Here is a 23,963-nt window from a genome sequence, read left to right on the forward strand (position 1 = left end):
CAATATCGCCTTCAAAAACAGATATGGAACACATGAAGTATGTTCCAAGATCCATGAAACATCAGCTCAGAGTGTCTGCAGGTGTAGGGGAACTGAAACCAGATGAAGAAGCGGCAAAGGAGGAGATCAAAATCCAGGTCAGGGAGATCAAACTGAAGACCTGAGGTGGATGGAGCATCACTGATGGGATTGATGTTCAGAACACCGAAATAGATTAAGATTCGATTTTAGAGAAGATCTATTTCACAACACACCTTCACTCTGCCAATATCATCAGGTAGGCGGTGGTGTTTAAATGATGCTCAGTCGATGGCAAGGTTTTTAAAGTATCCCAGGAAAATACTCCCCACACTATTAAACCACCAGCCCTGCTGATATAAGACAGGAAGGATCCATGCTTTCATTATGTTTCCACTGTCCTCTCACCCCATCATCTGAATGTTGCAATTGGAACTGGGACTCACTTCTCCAATCTCTCAATGTCCGATTCTGAGGAGACTACGCAAATTGTAGTCTCGGTTTTCTGTTGTTCACTGACAGGAGTCACACCTCATGTGGGCTTTTGCTGCGGTTGCTCATGTGCATCAAACTTTGACGCAGATGGGCCACAGATTGTGTATTCAGAGACAATATTCTGCATACACTGGTTGCACCAAGCTGATATTTTGACTACTGCCGTCTCATCGTCTTGAAACAGTCTGCTCGTTCTCCTCTGATCTCTGACACCAATAATGCATTTTCCATCCACACGACTTTTGCTCAACGGATATTTCCACTCTTTTGGACATATCTCTGCAAACCTGAGAAAGGGTTTTGTGTAGACAATCTGAGTACATCAAGTATGCACACAGCCTAACTGAGAAGCGGTGTGTAGAGAGTTCCAAGGAAGGGTTTTTATGGCCAAGTGGCCACATCCAAACTCTAGATCATGAGGTACACAACAAAGCACAAGAAGCAGTAGTGTAAAGGGACTAAGTCACTAAAGCCACTAAGCCCTAAGGCAATGGAGACGTCCTTTGTTTGGCAGTTGCAGGGAGAATAGTACTTGCCTGACTACATTGTGGCAAATGGAGTGTTGGTGGAAAGGATATATGGTCTGGATTTGCTTTAAATTGGTCAAGTATGGTCCCTTAGTGCCAGTTAAATAAATTATTTATGCTGCAGATTTACCTGCTCTCAGCTTTATGGCAACAGTTTGGGAATATCCCCTTCTAGCTCCATAAATATGAAGTTGAGCTAATTTGATGTGGATGAATCTGACTGGTTTGTACAAAGCCATGACCACAACCACATGCTGACTACAAGCCAGATCTCCCTGTCCAACTTTAATGCCAGATCCCACAAATGCTGTTCTTGAAAAATTGTCTTATATTCCCATAAACACACTCCAAACGTTGTGAAAAGTCTTCCCAGGAGAGTTAAAGTTGTTATAGCCTCAAATAGTGGCCCAGGTCCCTATTAAATTTCATATGTGTGTGAAAAGCGACAACTTGTTTTGACAATATAGTGTATGAGAAGTAGCAGCGAACAGACTCACATTTATTTTAGTCACAGTATCTTATAACACACCTAAACATATCAGTTTATGAACAAATCGTAAAAAAATATGTGGGATTTGGATGTCTATATAAGCTTGAGTTTTACATGGCATAAAATGGGCGTTAAAGGCCAGTGTGTAGATCAGTGTGAAATGGGATTTGTTATTGCTTTATGTGTGAGATATAAAGGAGATGGGAAAACGACGAGAAGGCAGTCTTGCAGAACCTGATGTTACATTTTCATAAAAGTAAACTTGAGAGTATAAGACAATTCATTTTAGAGTCAGCCAAACCTCTCCGTCTTCCACAGTCACTAAGCACCCACCCCGACTCCTCGCTTTGCTGTCTTAATAAGTGCTGCAATCTGTCCACATGTGAGACTCCCCAGTGAGAAGTTTCAAGCTGTAATCGTTTAGGAAGCGCAACTCATGGCAAACAAAGCAATCCACCCAAAAACAACAGGAAGTCAAACAAAAAGACCAACCACACATCACATTTATGGCAGTCTCAGTCTAATATGTTCCTTGGGGTTGCTTTATACTTCTAAAATCCCATTCATATTTACTTCTTTTTAACCAAAACATTAAAACATAGATTTCATTTAAACGACATCTGGTGCAAATCCTATTGTGCGCATTCCTATTTTAAGGACATACCTACAGCAGCTGATTCAGTCATTAACTTCGACACCAGGTTTGCCATATTTTATTTCCATGAATTGATAAATAACATTTATTCCTCTGCAAACTGAGTTCATACCTGACCTCTTGCTCAAATGGTCTGACTTTGGAAATGGTAAATAGATGGCGCTTCTGGGGATCGTCTAAAGATGCACCGAACAAGCAAATGTTGGCTCGAAGCAGACATTTTTTACATTTGACGGGCCATCATCTCTTTTTCCCCATCACAACAATAATTCCTCAATATACAAATACATTTACAGTGAGTTCATACCAACTACAAGTCCTTGAATCATTTGGTGTTATTGTCATGAAACCTCATCTGCCAGTAAACCTCATTTGTAGCGTGAGCTGATGCAACTTTCCCCATCCAAAATTGACACTCAAATGTCATGGAGTGTTGGCAATTAGATTGTAATTGAGAATCACTGAAGAGGTGGTTCTGGACAGGCTGGCGAGATGTTTTGCCCTCTTTTGCAGATGTTGAATTACTCGAAAAGATGTGTCCTATTACAGCGTGGACACACATGAATCTAGCTATCTTTTTAATGTTTCCTCCGTGGAAAATTCAAACACACACACAAACAGAGCTGTCGGCTATTAAACCTTAAAGTCGTACACCAGAAATCCACCATGCTTCTCGGGGCTAATTTGGGATTAGTGTGTGTGTGTGTGTGTGTGTGTGTGTGTGTGTGTGTGTGTGTGATGCTGAAACAGCCTAAAACATGCTTACATTGATATGGAAATGAGAGCAATTTACCACTGGCACAAACAACTAAAAACAGTTGCTTAAATAACAGTTTGTACATGCACGCACACACATACACCCAAACACAGATATGCATATGAATGGCATGCAAAGGGATCTGTCCCAGGGCTCGCCTGTGTCTATCAAAGCCCCGTCTCTCCCGGAGACCAGTCGAGGCCCAGCATTACACATTTAGCATTAGAATACATCAATGGGCACAGGGAAGGAGGCACGTAGGCTTTCATACTCAGAGAACCCACCTTCAGCATCTATCTTCCTCTTTTCATTTTCTTCTTTTTGGTCAGTCCAGCCCTCCAACCTTCCTCTTTGCCTGTTCCTATTATCTCTCGCTCCTGCACCTCCAAAGACACCCCCACCCCTTCACCCTTCTCTCTAGAAGGAATCTTTATTAACCATGACCACGACTCAGAAGTGCATTTACCATGAACACATGGCCGTACAACCCAAGATAAGCAATTTGTATATGTGTGAAACATGTGTTGCAGAGTTCCTGAAGTCTTTTCATGTTAAAAATCCATACTTTTTGAGACCAGATTTTTATTTTTTTTAATACTGTGGACCCCTGCATATTTGTGGTTTAGTATCCACAGATTCACTATTTGGCAGATTTTTCTGTGGAACATAACCAGAAATTATTTGCAGAAATTTTGACAATAATCAAATTATTTAAAGGTAATCTGAGCTAGTTAAATGAAAATGCAGCTTAGGAAGCAGGAATGTTAAGCTGCAATGCTACGTGACTTGCCATTTGCAAAGCAACCAGTCCAGAAGCACCATTTATATCCTTTGTACTGACTGGCTGTACTCCAAAGAGCAGAGAAACGAAAGTCCATCAAGGTGGGTTCCACTGTGTCTAATAATGCATGTCAGGGAATATTTTGTGTTTGAACTATTAAAATAAGCAGTTATAATTGGGCTCTCAGGTATTCACAGATTTTGGCAATTCACGGGTGATTGTGGTCCCTAATCCCTGCAAATACTGTGGGTCTACTCTACTCGGGTATCGTTTTTGTTCCCAAATTAGCAAATACAAACGTCATCGTTCTCTATGTGCAAATAACAGATTTTTCTAGTCAAACTCTAAGATTGGCACCTACAAAACCATCAGGGGATGGAGAGATGGGTCGACAAGTTCATGGCTGAGTAAACTGATTGATACACAGAGAATCAACGGAGCATGGATGGAATTTTTAGACATTTCTCCATGCTCGTTTTCATACTTCCTACTTTTAAATATTTTTTCCAGTCTGTGCTGTAACTGTATCCTTAACGCCTGCTTAATCCTCAATCACCCTCAGTGTTTGCAAGTGTCTGGAACAAGCCGCTCCAGATCCTGTTCAGCTCTGAGGGAATCTGCAACACGGCCATCAGCATTCAGCCTGGCGATGCACCGGCTAACTGACAAACTCCACTTAATGGAATCAAACTTGGCCCATCAACTGTGTGTCAGTGCATGTATTTGTGTGAGAGTGTCCGCCTCATTGCTTGTCTGTCGATACTCAGAGACAGCCCTCAGCAGGAGAACAGAGGAGAGTTAAGGAGGGGGGGAACAAGCCACTCTACCTTTCTCTCTAATTACAAATGACAAACCCGCTACCAGGAGTCGGCCTGCTACCTGACGCCACATGATAACCTTTCAGTTCTCTGCCGATACTCAGTGACAGATCTCAAGTGGAGACAGACAGATTAAAACGAGAGTTGGAAATCAAGGTCCTGCCCTGTGACTCTAATTTCCAATGACAAAACAGGACATCTATACTGCCAATATCTTACCTGTCTTCCTCACTCATTTAGTTTATCCTCTTTACTTGAATTGATTTTCTTCCCAATAGACTATCTTCCAAATCTCTCCCTCTCTCTCTCTCTTTCTCTCTCTCTCTCTCTCATTTTCCGTCCCTTCTGCAACATTTAAAAAGCGGCTCCTCTTCTTCAGCTTATCCATTTCCTCCCTGTTGCGTAATAATCAGGTTAAGACTACTTTGTGGCTTGTACCCTTACTGACTATTATCTCTAATGCCATTTTAACAACATAAAAGGCCATATACTGCTGGAGTCCCGTGATACAATATCCTCACAGCACATGGAGGGAATAACCTGCTCTCACAACATAATCTCCAACCCAGTTTAACCGCTCCCTTTCAGTCATTTTTGCCAAAAGCAAACCCTCTCTGAGGAGGAATGAGCAGATTTTATACCTGAATGCCGACTTTCAAACAATGCAGAGTTCCTTAAGAATCTTAAGTTACGCTTTAAGTTGCTTTCCTCGTATAAAGCGACGGGATACCCATTTCCAACGACCATAGGAGTGAGTAAAGTAAGTTAGAGCACTTAACAATGTAATGGTTGTGGTGGATCTCTAGTTTTAATATAAAAACTTTGCTTAGTTCATTTTATTATACCACCAGAATACAACAGAAGACATTTGGAAGGTTAAGATCCCTATCAAATCTTGTCCTTTTATCCAGCAAGCAATAAATCCTTATGCTGTATATCATATTTACACAAACTCACGTTGGCTTTGACTACCTCCAGTGGTCATTTGGTGAGAGGTGGGGAACAAGCACTGGCAAGATGCCAGAAGGAATGGGAATTTATCATGTCATCGTTATCGTGAAAACTGAAAGTATTGTTGGCATTTTTGCTTTAATGATTTTATGAGCAGCCAGCAACACTAGAGCAGCAATAAATATCAATATCTTTAGGAATGTAACTAAATGCTGCCTACTGTGTTGCTGTCTAGTAAAAAAGATGCACTACTTATTAAAAATACACTAAAGGTATCTGGTGTCCACTCAATCTAACAAAGTAAATTTAACTCTTTGTGTTAAAAGATCAGCTTTAAACTGGATCTTTAGGTACTTGGATGTTTTTTGTTGAGTCTATTAAAAATACCAAAGGTAATCCAATTTAACTGACAGGAAATAATAGTAAGTTACCACAAACGGTGATGAATAAAGCACTATTAGCTGAACAGTCAAAAAAAATAAATAAATAAACAAAAAATACAGCATCTCCTTTCTCTTTTAAGCACACACACAACTCAGAATGTTTAAATTGTGAAGTATGAATGAGTCAATGAGTGGCCAGAAATAACAATGAGGTAAACCAGTAAAGTCCAAGCAAAATCTTTAAAGTTACTGCAAAGAGCCTGAAGTACAGACCAACAATATATTTAAAAGATTAAGCCAAAGTCTGGGTCCTTGCAAGGACAAGAAAGAGTTCAAACTTGCAGTGGCTGAACCAACTGATAATGCTGAAAGAATGACCTGTTATGATACTGGAAAAGGGTTTAAAGAGATAATGCCATGAGGAGAAATTTAAGGTTTCCCATCCCTCTGGTATTTACTGTCTTAGAAAAGAGCAGCAGTGTCAGCAGAAAGAAGTCAGACTGTCAGACATCACCAACATTAATGAATATTGTTCAGTGAAAAAGTTAAAACTCGTCGGTGCACATGTGGCGTACTGTGCCGACGTTGCACACGTCTGAAAACGTTGTGACTAAGGTGTGCAGTGGCTGAGTTGGTCTTGAGACTTTAAGTGGCCGGTGAGAGCGGAAACATCTAGCATTTAAATCAGTTTTCATGGCACAACTTTCCTCAACAGGTTTCTGTATTTCTACTGGGCTCATGACTTCATATCAAGCCGGACTTTGAGTGTGGCATCCCATCTGAGCGGATTCTGCCGCAGAGGTGGAGTTTCAATTAACAATGATTGCTATTAGCATACGTCAAATCCACCGCGTATAACCCTTAAGTGAGTTTTAATTTAGCGCGTTACGCTCAAAGTATTTCAAACGTACCAATGCTTGAATATTATTGCATATATTGAACGTCTCCTTAAGACTGCTGAGCAGGGGTGCACCCAGGAAGTTTTTAAAGAGGACTATATCAGTGATGATCTTTAGGCGTCACCAAAATAGAAAGGGCTTTACAAAAGTGAGTGACTCACAATATAAATAATTCTGACTAACCGAAGCGTTTAAAAATATTATCGACAGAGCCTTTTTTCATCTAATGGGATTAGTGGTGTGACCTAATCTGAGCTGGTTTATTATATTTTTCTGAGCAGAATGATTGTCCTAACTTCATGGTAGAAAATGTTTTGTATTTTGCTTTTTTTTTTTCTTTTTAATTATTAAACAGCAGTACTTACAAGAAAGATGTAAGTGTGACCTTGAACCTCTTTTAGCAATGAGCAGTTTAACTGTCTGATCTGAACTTGCATCAGAGAAACTCTGATTTAAAATAAACTGGATGTCAGCTTTGGAGAATTAGTACGAATTGTTATGCTTTGGACTCATTTCAGTTGGCATAACAAAACTATTCAACAAATATCCAAGCCTTGAAAGTGCTTGTGAGAAGGTGAGAACAGAGTGAGCCAGAGAGATAAAGCAAGAAAGCGAGACACCCACAGACTCGTATACAGGCACAGACAGAGGCCTGAATGCTCTGCAGACACGGGTTCACGCTACAGGAGTGAGCTTACACGTCTTTCCATTCACACACACAGAGTATTGAGTTAGCATTGACATCCCAGTGAATAGCTCCTGATGCTAACCGGGAGCACTATCGCTAGCCGCCCTGCTCCTTGGCGGAACAGCCGGGACGCCATTGATATGGTAATGTCGGGGACGTTTCAGGGCCAAGGCTGGGGGACCGTGGACGCTCTGTGATCCTTGGAGCCCAAAAAGGACAGATCTCCAGGGCATTGTGATTTCTCCAGTCAAGGCCCTGAGTGATCGGGATAAGCTCGTCCGCGCTGCTTTAGTGCTGTCACTCAGGCACTATTGTGGTCATGTGAACAGCCATTTTCATTACAATTGTCCCTGGTTTTGGCACCACTGTTCTGCAATGCCCTCTCTTTTTCTATTATTTGGTGCCCTCTGTCCTTCCCCTTCACCCTCCATTAGGTTTCTTTTCTCTGCCAGGTCTTATTCTGTCCAATTTGTAAAAAGACCAGCAGACGCTGCTGAGCAAAAACTGGTCTAGGACGATGGTGGCAATGCTTTTTGATTGGGTCAAAGGAATTTTACAGAAAACAGCAACACCTGGCGCATCACAGATGTTGTAGCGATTACTTTAAACGAGCTATAGGGAATTATTATACCGTGAAACTTTCTACATTTTGTCATTTTACAGCTAAAAACTTCAAGTATTTTAATGGGATTTTATGCTATAGACTAACATATAGTTGGCATGTATATATTTTGCCAAATAAAAATCAAAAAACCTTTGGTGTTCATTTGCTTTTAGACATTCATTTGGTGTTCAATCCCTTAAAATAAAATATGGACCAAGCACCTGTCTTCAGAAGTCACCCAATCTGTAAATAAATCTCACCTGTGTGTAATTTAATCTGTGCATAAATCCAGCTGTTCTGTGAAGGCCTCTGAGGTTTGTTGGAGAACAATGCTGAACAAACAACATCATGAAGTCCAAGGAACACAGCAGACATGCCAAGGATCAAGGCATGGAGGCATTTAAAAGAGAGTAAGGTTATAAAACAATAACGTCACTCTTAGTGTGGTACAGCTAAAACCTATCCAGGCTTTCCACCTGAATGGACAAGATGGTATTAGTCAGGAGGAAAAGGTGTGGGTTATATACAAATGCAAGCCACGCTTTCTAGATGTTTTGTTGTAAAAAATAATAATAATAATAATAATAAAACTGTAGAAAATCATGTGTCCATTTTCTTCCACTTGACAATTATGCACAACTTTAATGGACAAAATTCCATTAAATTAAAATGATGTCTATTGTTGTAACATGACAAAATGTCTAAAAATTCAATGAATACATTATAAAGGAATTGTAGTAGTAATATGAGCAGCTATTCATAACGCGTAGAGGAAGTGGGTGTACAGTTGGCATCCCAATGCTTTATTCAATCACACTTTAGCAAACAGCACTGGATAGAGTGAGTGTTTCTATCTGTTTATGTGCGGAGGAGTGCGTTCTCTCTCTCTTTTCTCTATTTCATTTGATTGCGGCTAGCAGAAAATAACAATGAACTCCCTTGAGGAATCTGTGGGAGGTAATGACAGAGATTGTCCCTGTGAAATGAGTTTTCCCTACATATATGCATGTGCCAGAATGTTAGTGAAAAGGATGCGTGTGCATTCATGAAAGTGAAAAATACAGAGGGAGAAATGAAAACAGATGTAAACGTGGAGAAAAAAAGAAATGTGCATATGTATGGGTGGATAAATGGGGGTGGGTGGGACACTCGTGGGCCGTGGGCACCAGCTCTCATACTCAAACACACTGGTGTCTGCACATAGTGGAATGGGAGGAGTATTTCCCTGGCTGTGAAGAACTCTACTCCATCAACACATCCTATTCTACTACATCTCCTCCCACATTTTCCTCTCTCCCTCCTCCACCACCTTTATTTCCCACTCTCCTGGGAAGTGACACAGAATCCTTTTTAACTGCAGTACATTCATTATGGGAACCCGTCTACCCCCGCATCCTCCACGGACACCCCCCACTCCTCCGGTCGTCTCCCCTTCTATCCCATCAGCAGAATAAGACAGCGTACCTATCCACCTCAAGCGGCTGTCTTGGACTTTACACTCTAATTAACAGCAAGACAGTCGAACAGGAGAGACGATTGGGCTGCAAAAGATCGTACGCGCTCATTCATGTGCAGCACTAGCATATTTCTGCACCTCAAAGCGTAGGAGCACAGAGCAGAGCCTGCAGACAGCGTGGGTGTTGGAACCGGGGCCAGCCAGAACTGCTAGCTCTCAGTCATCCCTTAATGAACGTTCCTACTTCGAGCGAGCAATGAATCTGCATTTCCCGTAAACATGCGTGAACCTAAAAATATTCATGTTGTGGAAGGTTGAAAACATAAGGATGTTACTCATAAAACCCAGACAAAACATTTTTGAAAAACCCCAAAAGAAATTTTTTCGTAGGAAGATTTTTTTTTTTTTTTTTTTTTTTTAGAAAAATCCAACATTTAAGTTGAGTACATTTTACAAAATCTCTCTACCTGAATTTTTCACTATGTCGCTTTGAGCAATCTTACAAGACAATCCGGGATCTCCTTCTGCATCCTATTCATACTACTGCATGTACATCTTTCCTTTCAAGAACTGCCTTAGGTAATTGTGCCTCTTTTACAAACTTCAGTATTTGATTTTTATCATACATTATTTAATCATCAGCTAAGCCAGGCTGCAAGACATTTTTTGAAGTTCTCACACGCTCTTTATGCTCACCATGTGTGTCACTGCCATACCATTTACACAACCACAATATAGATAAAGCAGCAATGCCAACCTGTGCATAATGGATTCTTAAAACTGACATTGAAAACTAATTGTCAGTCATTTGCACTGACTGGCACTACTTTCGTATTCTGAAAGTAGGTCATGAAGTCAGTTTTAATAACAATCTGATCACTCAGAGCGTTGAATTTTGATTCCAATGTGGTCAATTGACCCTTAAATATGGAAAAGCCATAAAAGATGAGTGTCATCAAGAAAAAAAAACATCAAACTCTTGTTGGATTCAGTTGAACTCTAACTAGACACCATTGATCTCAATCCACGTGAAAAGAGTCATGCAGGCTTTCAACACCTGATAGACCTTGATACTTCATAAAAACCACCTTTACATTCTCATGCTTAGACCAGTGTAACACACAACTCTCCAACATACATAGCAAGGTAAGAACAGCAGCTTTACAGACTTTTTGTCCGCTTTTCAGCTCACTCCATAGGTTCTATGTAAGATTTACATCTACAGGCTGAGATCGTTATGGAAGAATATCTGATTTGGCAACATGTCTGCCAAAAGACCTTTTGATAACACATTTTCAGTTGTCAGAAAATGTTTTACTGTAACTAGCCTGCTTTTTCAAGGTCTTATTGAAACAGTGCTCTCAATAAGATTTCCTCCACTGCATCCAATAGTGGGCATGGAGTATTTTTCCACTCATCCTTTGTTTTATGGCCAAACTCACCTGGAGTGTTTGTTGCTAAAAGGTTTACCATTGCCTGAACTGACTAAAGGGATGTTCCAGTTAAAGTTTGACAATGGGAGAAGTATTTCCCTGATTGAATTGAGATTCCTGAGATCTCCACAAGCATAAATTGACAGGAAATGTTTTCCTGGCATTTACTGTAGATAACGCCCAATTGTTTCATAGTTTGTGCAGCTCCCTGAGTCTAGGTTCTTTACATTTTTAATACCCTTAACATAAAAAAGATAAAGCATTGAAAGATTGGGCAATTGATGCTGCACTTTTCTACTGAGACTCATTAAAGGATGCTTTCAGAAAATATTGGATTTTCATTTATTTTGTGAATTCCAAGGAAAATGGAAGCTTCTGCCTGCTGACTTATTCTACACATTGTCTATCTATAGTTTTGATTATGTGAGAATTAAAAGCTTCTTTACATTAGTCTGTTACTCTTCTAAGCTCCTCCAGTGAATGTTAGCAACTACAGTTTCATCCTACAGGGATCTGAGAAATGCTGAGGACTCCTAACTAATTTGTTTATTTGGCAGGTGCTTCTGATAAATGAACAGTCCTCGAAAGACAGTAATGACAGCAATATAATGTAAGTTTTAAACACTGTTCGTTGTGACAGGTATGTGTAATCTGAATAATTAGGCTGGCTTCTTCTGAATTGAATGAAAAAGTTTTCATTTGCTTGTTATTATGACTAATTGTGTATAAATTGGCTTCATTTTTTTTCTTCAAAATATTTCAAAGTCATTTTATTTTTTGATACAGTTTCTGTCTTTAGTTACAAAGTAGCATTGAAAGAACTCCATTTCGCACAGCCCGAGTGTATATGAAAAGATATTATTTATTACAAGCCATTATGATTTATCTTTACAAAAATATGTAGAAAAACATTACTATATGAAAACAGACCAAGTAAGGGTTGGTCTGTAGCTACTTATGAATATTACTTCCACATCTCCACAAGCATATTTTATGATGCTTTGACAGGAAAAAAAAAACAAACATTCATATTATAATGTTTCATTGTAGCTGAAGGTTGAAAGCCAAGTACTGTCACTACAAACGGTGTGGAAATGTGTAGCTACAATGCCCTTTAAATTAACAACACAGATTATAAATTTCATGACATTGTGCTGATGATCATTAAGATTTACAATTTGGTTTCCAGTAGATCCAGATTTTAAAAATATGAAAAAAAAAACATGAAATATTTTGGAATTTATGTTTTCTACATTAGAAAATAATCATTGATTCAGATATATTCATAAACACAGTCAAAAGCCCTTTAAAAACAAGTGAAGGGCTTCTCTTTCTGATGAGATTTAGCACTTGACCACATGCTGTCCAAGATGGGAAGACAGACGGAATTCATTGTAATAAAGCAATCTGTCCAGAAAATATCCAAACATATGCACGCATGGTGAGAGCTCATTGTCTGAAGTGAAGAGCGCCTGGAGAGCGTACACTGATGCAGATGAGGAGAGGAAATGATGCCTCGAGGCCGAGCCGACAGCAAAGACTGAGAGGCAGAGAGGAGAACGGGAGGGCTGGATGAGGGAGAGAGAAAACAGGCTGAAACATTCAGGAGAAGAGTGGATTGTCTGCAGGACGCCATCGATCGAACACCGGCAGAAACAGACAGCCAGACCAGAAGCATCGCAGGCTGACACGCAGCAGAGCTGCTGACCCCACACACATCTGAAGAGCAGGATTAATCAATTAGTCTGAACTTAAAGCAGCGAGGCCATTTGTCTACTCAGACACAAGCATCAAAACAACTGGCCTTTCATGACGTGCCGAGTCTGACTCTGCTCTATTGCAACTTGATGGAATTAGACTGCATGTCAAAATATTTCAACCTGAATATAACACTGTGGGAATCAGCTGCACCCAGCTGGAACGTGCATATTCCGCTTTATTTATCGAGTACAGGTTTGACCAGTCTACTTATTGCTGTATTATTGTAAGGTGGTGCTACAATTAATTCTCCCTTTTTATGCTTTCACAAACAGAATAGAGGTTTCTAAAGTCCAAGCACTGATTTAAAGATCTCAGTTATTTTTGCAGCTATCTGAGCTCAGGTTTAATTAGTTCAAGTGTTTCAGATGAAAGAGGATCAAATGTAGTCTGGACTGAAGCAATACTTTGGTTTAGCATCAACAGTGAGCTGTGAACCACATGCTAACTTTGGTTAGCTAACTCTCAAAAAGCTGACAAATCAAATCTGGCACCTCTGATTCCCACTGAAGCTGAAACACACAATGAAAACATTCGGTGAAGCCAAAATCACCACAACAAAGGTCAGTTTTTGGCAGAAAAGATGTTTAATTTTGTAAATCAGATATCCTGAGGGCAGAATACGGGATGAATTTGGTCTAAAAGTTAAAGTTTAGTAGACGTTCATGGATGGTGCATCTAACTTGTCATTCATTACTGGAAAGTAAAGATTAACTTACAAAGATTAAACAGACTGAGATACAGTCCAGTCTAGTAAATTTAGGTTGGTATTTTAAGGGCAAAATCAGGGCTAAATTAAATCTTTTGCCCAGTTTGACAAAAAAAAAACTGCGTCTTTATCAGTCATTGCTCAGCTCAATACAGAACTTTAAAAATTAAAAAACAACATCCTTCAGGATTACACCCCATATATAGATTTATTAAGAACTCTTCAACCAATATCTTTAATTACAGCAGCATAATCTCAAAGTGAATTTCTTTAAACAATCCAATCAATAATTTAAGCGCATAAATGCGGCAGAGAAGAACAACAGAAGATTTGTTTAATCTTCTGTCTTGATCAGACAATCTAATGTCCTGTTTCCCTGGAATAAACATATGATGTAACCAGAGGCCAATCTCATAATAAACTGCGGAAAACAGGTTAAAAGAAAAATGACTACTGACTTAAACTTGGCCATGTCTACAGTCGGAGCCACCACTAAAATGCTAAAAGTACTGGACATGTGATGGACAAGTTAATCTTGCTGCCACCCACAGTAAGGAGGACTGTAAAAAAAATAAATCTCAAGAAAGAAATGCAGCCACAGTGGCATCCTGGGATCTCCAAGTCTCCAAAACAGCAACTTATTTAGACACTTTCGCACACATATACTCACCAGGGATGCTAACCCCCACCCCCTCTCAAAAAATGTGGAAAGCACTGCAGTAATCTGTCCCAACTCCAAATATTGAGGAGATTTACAAAAAAACTGAAAAATGATACAACAAGCAGTACACTAAAGAATACACTCAGCCTCTTCACCGAGGATAACGGATTTCCGATTTGACGGTATCTCTCTGAGCGGTGTGTTGATTGACTAGTTTCCCTCTGACACATGAGGCAGGCTGAGTGTCAGCCTCGCCGGCTGCTCGCTGTTGCCATCAGAGTGCTCTCTGCGCCAAACATTTTCTGCCTCCCTCTCTGGCCTGGCTGGGCCTGATTAAAACCTTCTGCTGAAACAAGGTCATAATTCACTTAGCCATTTCCCAATTTCCGCATAATTACCCTCCCGCTTTGCGAACGCTAACACACACACACATGCGCACACACGCGCCCGTTCACACCACATCGCCGACACAAACACATCTCCTCTCTGATTCGTGTCATTACTGAGAGGAGAGTGGTTAAAAGGTTTCAGAGTTGGCCTCTTAGTGACAGCTTAAATGGATAAAACCTCAATTAAAGACTCGCTCGCTCTCTACCACGCTCTCTCAGTGGATGGAAGAAGCATAATTCTGTGCAGTTCGGTGAAGCGAGGAATCTTATTTTTTTTTTTTTAAGCTGCTAAATCGAACCTTCAAACTCTGTGAGACTTTCTCATCTCTGTGCATAATTAATTTTTACGAAACCTGTTTGAGAGAAACCCTGGACATTATTCACAATCAAGGCTGAACAACTAACAATAATTTCTGCCCACTGAGGAGTTACGTTACTACAATGGATGGATGGATGGATGGATGGACGGACAGAAGGACGGACGGAAACAGTTTTTCAGACTAATTTTGTTTTTATACTCTTCCAGAAAAGGAAAACAATCATTGCTCCGTTACATTCTAGGCTTCTCCATTTTTGTCAAGACTACAGCAGCCCCGTGTAGCCGCTCTGTCTGCTTGCAATCAATTTCAACATGTGCTTTTGATGAAAACAGCAGCCATCCAACATGAAACTGCTCGGCCTTTATGTAGCAGAGCACTAATTGTCTCATCTGTAGAGTTTATATGTGTTAGGCCACTCCGCTCTGCTCTGATCGGGTTCAGCATATGGCCTCAGACTGCTGCTACGCTGCTATCATTAGCCATGATATCAACACACCATATGAGCATCTGTTATCTGCATGTGTGTGTGCGTGCGAGTCTATATTAGTTGCCCCCTCCTCCTCCTCCTCCTCCTCAAAATCCCCAGTGCCTGTGGGAAATAGAGTAGGTATCAGTGAAAACGCTCACACACACTTCATGCACGCTAATGCCTAACACACTTTGAAACAGCTTGTAAACATCACAGCCTTGTTATTAGCACCTGATTACGCTCCTGGAGCTTATAGGCATCAGCTCACAGGGCAACACTAAGATCAACAACGTCTCATGTGTGACACGGTGCGCGTGTTTTCATCAACACGTTCGCGGTGGGAGACGTTGCTTTTTGAAAACGTCCATATTGTTACTAAAACCGAGGGAAATTAGAGGACAATTTTCACGCAGTCATTTCACTCTATGAGACGAAATATCAAGTCACAAAAAATGGATGACGCTTATAGAACCCGCCATGCTGGACATTTCTAGAGTACAAAAAGTTGTTCAACCCTTTTCATCATTTCTTATTACAGCCAGCGTCACTAATTGAACAGTATCCGTTTGTATTCCTTAGACAGTTTGGATCATTTGCTTAACTATTGAAAAAATGCCAAACATATTCTTATCCAGCACGCTCCACAACAGCCAAAAGCTGAATGCTTCACAGCTTTAAATTTGTTTGTACTTCCTTTTAATTCCCGTAAACGTGTTGCTGAAAATGTGCTATAAAAATGAAATTACCTTTACCTACCTTCTACTTTAAATGTGATGTGCTTTTTCTGAAATTTCTATGTTAGTTTTAAGCCACATGTAACAGTGGGCAAAACTTTAAAAATGTTCCACTTTCGTCTCTTGAGTCCAATGAATATTTTCACAAGATTTTTGAGGATCCACAAGATGTTTTTGTTAAATGTCAGACGGATCTTTATACTCTTCTTTTTTTTGGTCATCAGTGGTTTTCAATGTTTAGCTCTCCTCTGGATGCCATTTTCTCTCTTTCTTACTGTTGAATCATGAGCACTGATCTTCATTTAGACAAGTGGGGGCTGCAGTGCTTTAAATTATGTTCTTGGTTCTTTACTAACCTCCAAGATGAGTTCACTGCTACTTCAACATTCTCTGCATTAGAGGATAGCCCTTTTCCGAACTGACCAATTTGTCATCTGTTCTTAAAATGTCTCAGATCGAGGCATGATGTTGCTTATTTTGGATATATTTTAGCCTATTTCAGATTGTCAAACAGGTTCCCAATAAGCAAGTTCTTGATTGCACTGGTTAGCCAGTAATAAAGCCTGTCCAAAAAAAAAAAAAACTGAACAAAAAAAAATGCAAATAATCACAGATAATTCATAACTTAACAGGTTTAGATACATTTCTTCCCTTACTAATATAAACCATTATTTCAAAACAGTATGTTATATTTACCCAAGCTATCCATGCCTGGTATTAAAAGTTGTTTGATGATGATTTTGTTTCATCATCAAACAAGTGCAAACTTGTGCAAACAAAGAAATAACAGAAGAAATCTACGAAGAAGCAAACAGATTTTGCTTCTTTAAGTTCTTGCTGTTTTTTTTATATCTCAGTACATTTTCTTTTCTTCCTCCAGGTTGTGTTGTATTGTTGTGTTGGACTTTCTTTGCCTCCATATATTCCTAAATATTAAAACCATGCAGCTTTTATTGAACAAGTCTCATTCTGATTCTTGTCCAGTTTTGCTTGTTTTAATTCAAGTGTTTCCTAAGAAACTTTTGTAAAAATATATCTCTAATCAAGTAAAATTGTTGCCTTACCTAATTACTTCCATTCTAACCCCCTCCCCTCACCATATAACACACAACAGTAGTTTAACACAGAAGTCCCTGAAGTGGTTTTAGATGCCAGTTTTGGCTCTAGCCTTCTGTGTTTTTAACAACTATATTTCCCTGGCGATCAGATTAGCAGCTATCAGTGCAGTAGAGCAGCAGATTGTGGTCAGCAATTGAACCAGCAACACAGAAGGAAAGACTCCACAATTTTGAACTCCCTGCGTTTTCGCGTCTGTGCACACCTGGCCAGAACCCAGGTGCATCGGTCAGACTGTTGGTTTAGGAACGTTGCTGTAATTGGGCGTCATGGACAGCAGCAGAGAGAAGCTTTTAATCATCCTCCTACTGTTCAGAAAGCACCACGGTGTGCGAAGCAATCACTCACCCTCACAGTGACACCTTTAAGTAATTTACACCGTCCTGTAAAATCGTTCACGTGTCTTGATGAGGTTCCAGATAACAAGCACGTGTTCAGAAAGCTAAATGGAAACCAGATCTCAGGTATCCCAAAAAATAAAAACTAAAAAAAAAAAAAAATATTAATGATTATTCAATTTATAATAACAAATAGCAATTCCTCCTGTTTTGAGCTAATTTTCCGTATTGCAACTCAAGGCCCATTAGTAACTTGTAGGGGCTACAGCTGAGAGGAGGCCTCATGCACTACTTTTATTTAAGCAGATCACTCAATGGTCCACTGGAAATGAACAAAGCCTGCATAAATCCACTGCTTTTGTGCAGTTCTTAATTTTTAAATTTACCACGCTGCACGGTCAGCTCTTTTGAAATACTGAAAACTAAAAATAAGTTCATAGGAAGCATTGGCTTTGTTCCTAAGACACTATCATCCTAAGATACAGCTTTAGTCAAACTGGCTCCGCACCAAACTGCCTAAATTTGAAAAAATAACCAATTTTGGTTCAACCCTATTTTTTCAGTTTGTTTGTTTTTTGTTTTTTTTTTGGTGTTGTTTTGTTTTGTTGAAAACAAAACAAAAACATCCTGATCAGTAACATTTCTGCCAAATTTTGAAGGAACACACTGCTTGATCATGCATTTGTGGACAAAAAAATTATGCATTTTTTTTTCTTATTTTGCTACATTTATGGGAAAGGAATAAATACATTAAACTCAACTGTCAATGTCAGATTAGAGCCGATTGAGAAATATTGATCCATGTGGCTCTTTGGCCGTTCGATACTTGCATCTTCACTGCTTTACTTGGAATCTCGACCATGGCACTATCCTGTCTCAAAACTAGATCAGTGCCAGCGCTTCAATCTCTCTTCCACTTCCACAGCAATGCACCTGATTGGCCAGTCACTACAGTAAAATCTATTGAAAAGAATAAAACATTCAAGACACATTTATCGCCTCAATATCTCTGGGTTTGTTTTTCTAAAACAAATCAAGGTCAACGCATTTTTTTTTCTCTTATGTGTTGGTTCAATTCAGCAAAAAAGGCATGTTTGTGAGGTTAATGCATTAGAGAGCTTTGGTCAGTACCTGAAAGAACGCGAACATTAATAAAGCGTAGCCGTAGAAAAGAAAAACAAGATCTCAAAGCAAGGAAACACATTTTAAAGTAGTGGGGAAAGTCAGACCAACCTAATTTGACAGTTTCCCATTAAGGTACCCCACAAAGCACCACCTCCCACAGAGAGGGCTTCATGTGAGAGGAACCTGAGCACAGTCCTAAAAAAATCCAACTTATTAATGAGGTGCGACAGAAATCCCCCCCCCCCCCTGCTCCCTTTTAGCATGCATGTCCCGTATTCCTTGGCTCACTTACAAGACAAAAAACCTTCCCAATCAGAAAAAAGAAAAAAAAAATATTATTTACTTCCACAAAGAGACTTGCAGCAGCATGGGAGAGCCAACAACATTGAATCATATTATGCAAACACCAGTGATCCATCACGCAGGAGTACCCTATTGCTTTTAATTAATGAGGCCTCAGTGCAGAGCATCTGCACGCACATCTTCACACCCGGCAACCCGGATCCATTCACCCATGTACGCGGCACGGCCTTATTATTCTTCACTAATGAATTATCTGATCCTCGTGTCATGTGATTAGGACGGATGGTGCGGCTTTCCTTACGCGAGGCATGCAGGTGGAGCTCTCGGATTAAAGCTTTCTTTGAGCAGACATACTTTGGTCTTAAGTGGATCTGGGATACAACTGGGTTTGATGATATGCTAGGGGGGTAGAACGTCAGGCCTCTCTCTCTCTCCTGCAAAACACACACAGAAAAAAAAAAAAAAAAACATCTGACCTGACCAGAGCTGAGCATTATTACTATTATTGCGTTGACCCTTTGCCCCCTTTTTCTTTCGTCATTCAGCTCAAAATTCATCTGCACCCTGCTGGACTTTCCTCCTCTGTCCTCTCGCAGCATCACTCCCTCTGGTACTGTTTCCCTCCCAGCCTATGCGACTCTCCTCACTCTCTTCAATGAGCGGCATGAACATAAAACAATTTCCAGCTCGAGATCAATTACTAAACATATGGAAGCTCGATATTACGATGGAAAAACGCCGCGAGCGACAGCTGGGCCACGTTTCAACGACCTGCCTTAGAGGTGACACCGTCATGGACGAACGCCTGAGCGCGATATGAGCAGAAACAACAACAACAACAACAACAACAAAACCACAGGACGTAATCGCTTGTAAAATATGCAACTGATAAATTGAGAGATATCGCTAATCAAGTTAACGGCTGTGTTATTGAATTACACTCGTACACATGTATACGGTTGCTCACAGCGGTGGTTAATTGCCAGGTGGTGGAAGATAATGTGTGATTTAACGGACTGATGGATTCGTCTCTGTTTCCGTCACCCATCAGTGAACAGAGACATCTGTAGCAGAGCAAACACTTACTCCCGCACATAAAAAAACACGCATCTGAAGACACTTTTATGCCTTAATAAGGGAGAAACCTCCAGAAATGTGTGTGCAAACTTGTTGGAATTTCCCAAGCTCCGTGCATCTGTTTGCATGTGTCAGTGCATGAGGCTGTTAATCCTTGCTAGCCCGTTTCTTGTGGTTGATGAGTGGCCCGAGGTTGGGAGCTGCTCGGGAAGCTGCAGCATCCCGAGGCTTTACAATGTGTTTACCACTCAAACTGACAGCAATAGTACAGCTTATTATTGGCCTTGCAAGCCTCCGCACTACGCTGCGAGTTAGAGGAACTCCAGGGAGGCTGACCGCCAGTGGCTAGAAGGCATGCCAGCCAAGCCTGTAACTATTGGCAGAGATTAAAATAAATGGTGGAAACAGAAAAAAAAATAAAAAAAACACATATTTCTGCTGTACACAAGAGGCGATTGGACAGGTTTTTTTTTTTCTTTAGTATTTTGCATGCAGGCATCAGTGGCTCTTTGCCTGCAAATTAACTAAGAATGGTATGCTTGGGTGTTGGAGATGCATTCATCAGGCAGGATACAGATTTTTGGTTTTCTTTGAGTCTGACCTTCTGATTCAAGACTTTTTTTCTTGTCTGTCCAGCAAAGATTCTCAAAGTGTGGTGCGTCCCCTTGAGGGAAGCAATTGTACTGGTGGGACGAGTGACCCTACTGATACTTATTTACTTTTCCCCAAAATGCATGTTGGAGTCTGAATAAAAGGAACTGAATATTTTTGCCCTTCTGGAGTGTGTTTTCTTTTTTATTGCTGTTTTAAGTCCAACAGAAAATGAAGGAATTTCCTGATAGATAGATAGATAGATAGATAGATAGATAGATAGATAGATAGATAGATAGATAGATAGATAGATAGATAGATAGATAGATAGAACATTTTAAAGTAATAAAATAGAAAAAATAATAATAGCGTGAATAATAGCAGAAAAGTACTGTAGTTAGTTTGGCAGCAGGTAGTTTACAATCAGCCTTGGTTTTGAGTGTCTATGACTAAACCACTTAACAGATAGAAGAGAGATTATTGTTCTCGATATATACAAGCCTTTGAATTTTTTTATTTTTTTATTAAACTGAAAAACAATCTTATTGATAAATGTATAAAATACAAATAGTGGGAGTTTTCAGTTGCTAATGCATTTAACCAATCAGAAAAAAATGTTTGTCCTGATAATCACCAATCACAGTCAATCAAGGGGAAATGGGTCGATTCTGTTTTTTGTTTTTTTTTGTTTTGTTTTTTTTCTCAAACGACACACTAAGGACAATTTTGCATTGTGCTTTTCAGACATGAAATTTTGAATCTAACAGAGAATGATGGATTTACAACATTATCTCAATTCATGCATCAAAGCACACCTTCTTAACCTGCATTTTATTACATCCTAAAATGTGTAATAAAATCCTCATTGTTTGTCGATTCATTCCAAAACCAAAAATTATGTTTTTGGCATCAGTGCATTATTTGAAAAAGAACAAAAAAAAATTCTCAGCATTTGATTTGCCAATCACCAATCAGAGCTGATCGGGAATAAATTGTCAGGCTTCAACCTCCAACCGATTGATCGGTGCATCTCTGAAAACAAAGTTATTGCTTCTTACTGCTCAGGCCGCTGTCATGGTGTCTGAGCACAGAGAGAACAGGAAAAGAAAAGGCTGCGATGTTAGGATCAAGGATGAGACAGGTCCACAGAGATCAGAATGTTCTTTAATTAACCACCTCTTCTTTTCTTTTTTTTCTTTGTGAAAGACACTCACACTGCAGCAGCTAAGAATATTCTGCCTTTGGGATGAAAACGGTAGCGGTAGGAAGGGAGGGGGAAAAAAAAAAAAAACTGCTGGGCTTTGCAGAACTCGGGTCCAAGAGCTTCAGGTTAAAGGTTAGGCATGCGCCGTATTCTTTTTATTTCTTTGTCTTGGAAAGAAAATACATCTTCTGGCTGCGAATGTGCAGCAGAGATCAACGGACGAATGACAGAACTAAAAGCACGCTTTGTCAAGGTTAGCGCTGCTCGAGTTGCGCCTTGCTGATTGTGTGATCGTCCACTCCTTTGCTTTTTCTTTAGGCCTTTAAGCAAACCCTTGCAAAAAACAACTTCTGTCTCAGATATAAAAAAAACTGAAGGTGGAATTTCATTTGCATTTATTACCAAAATTATAGCTCAAAGTAAGGGAGTTGGGGGAGATGTTAAATTACGAGGAGAAAAGCAAGAAAATTTAAGCTAAAACACTTGAGCACTAAGTGTGCAGCATTTTCCTGCAATTAGGCTTCCAGTAACACGTCACAAACTAACACCTTAGTGGTTTCCACTTCTGTTACTTTATCCACTACTTACAGCTCTCCAGTTATGAGCTATGAAATAATCTCCCTCGCCTCTAATAGTTTTATTTCACGCCGTAAGCTAGAAACTGCTGGCCTACACTTGGAGTTGGCGCCGGCGGACAAAAATAATTTATGTCCCCCCGCCCGCCTGAGAACAACAGCATATTTTCTCAAGCCTTACATGATGTTTGTACCCTGAATAGTACAGAATCATTGTTTTTCTCAATACTCAGCCTTGGAAATAGTAGATGCTGCAGAACAAGGTATTCTGAGCGATGCCTAGTACCAGAAACCATTCACAAAGACAGGACTCACTCCACGGTGAGAAAAAGGAAAAAAAAAAAAAAAAAAAAAAGTGCAGTAAGAGAGAATAAGGCAATTTTTGTAATTGAATTGTTTTGTGAACTCAATAAATCAATCTGCAAACAAGATTCAAAGAAAATACTTTGATGGTTCCGAGACAAACTGCATCCAAATGGGCTCGTTTTTATATAAATGTACATTTGCATGAACGACTTTTACTATCCCACTGCAGACTGGTGCTGCATTCCTTATAAATCCAGTGGCACAGAGCCATACATGAACTCAAGAGGAGAATGTTTAAATAAAAAAACAGAGGATAAAAAACAAGACAGAACCGAGGAGCAAAGGATTAGGAGGATAAAAAAAAACGACTAAGGCTCTGTGTGTAAACACGAAAAAGGGGAGTTAGGGAGGAACAGAAAGAGATGGCAACTTGGAGAGGGAGAGATTGAACAGTGACACTGCTGCAACACAATGGGGTCAGCATGAAGAAGTGCTCCTAATTGAATCACACAGAAGAGAAGGCAGTAAGACAGAGGAGACGGGAGATGGAGGAGTCACATTCTCTCCTTCTCTCTATGCATGAACGTGGAGGGGACAAACTGTTACAAGCAGACGACAAGGAGCAGGAGTACAAATATGTCTGAGCAGCTGTGGAGCAGAGGGTGTTGAAAAGATGTTTTGGAGCCACCTTGACCACACAGCGGGGGGTCTAGCAGAGCAGGATTCAAAAATAGCTCCACTGAATTTCTTTCTCGGGCTTGTGCAACCTTTTCCATCAAGAGGGGAAAAAAATAGATGGGCATGCAATACCAAAAAGAAAGAAAGAAAGAAAGAAAGAAAGAAAGAAAGAAAGAAAGAAAGAAAGAAAGAAAGAAAGAAAGAAAGAAAGAAAGAAAGAGGGCAGGAAATGCATTAAAAGTGTAAAACGAGCCGTCCAGTATTAATAAGGGAGATAAAGAGGGATAAAGACGGGGATCTTACTGTATGTTGGAGCTGTTCCAGTAAACGGAGTGCCTGTTGGCTGACACCTGGAGCACGCTGCCCCAGGTGAGACTCGTAAGCACCCAAAGAGACAGCGATGCCAGAGCCATGCTCCCGGCTCCTCTCTCGGTCTCTGCGGCCACTCTCTCTCTCTCTCTCTCTTTCTTCCTCTCTCTCTCTCGGTCACCCCACCAAACAGCGCGGCTCAAACATCCCAGCAATGCCTAACAAGCGAGAAGGAGGCAATAAAAACAATGAAAAACATTAAAAAAAAAAAAAAAAAAAAAAAAAAAAAAGCTTCCCGCATGCATCCCCAAAAACGGGCTATTTTAAGGGGTGTTGTTTGGGAAAA

At 40.0% G+C, this 23,963-nt stretch overlaps 1 protein-coding gene across 3 annotated transcripts in view; it reads right to left on the bottom strand.

The window, feature by feature from the left end:
• Positions 1 to 23,963, bottom strand: part of efna3b (ephrin-A3b) — a 99,423-nt gene that overhangs the window by 69,193 nt on the left and 6,267 nt on the right. For 2 of the 3 annotated variants that reach the window (XM_015038535.1, XM_015038534.1), the window contains exon 2: positions 23,612 to 23,835. In XM_015038535.1, the coding sequence (XP_014894021.1) occupies positions 23,612 to 23,721 (110 nt within the window). In that variant the 5' untranslated portion in view covers positions 23,722 to 23,835. The remainder of the gene's footprint in view (positions 1 to 23,611; positions 23,836 to 23,963) is intronic. The other variant, XM_015038536.1, reaches the window with a different exon arrangement.

This window comes from Poecilia latipinna, unplaced genomic scaffold (genome assembly GCF_001443285.1).
Source record: "Poecilia latipinna isolate Pla-1442-1.1 unplaced genomic scaffold, P_latipinna-1.0 Scaffold444, whole genome shotgun sequence".
NCBI lineage: Eukaryota > Metazoa > Chordata > Actinopteri > Cyprinodontiformes > Poeciliidae > Poecilia > Poecilia latipinna.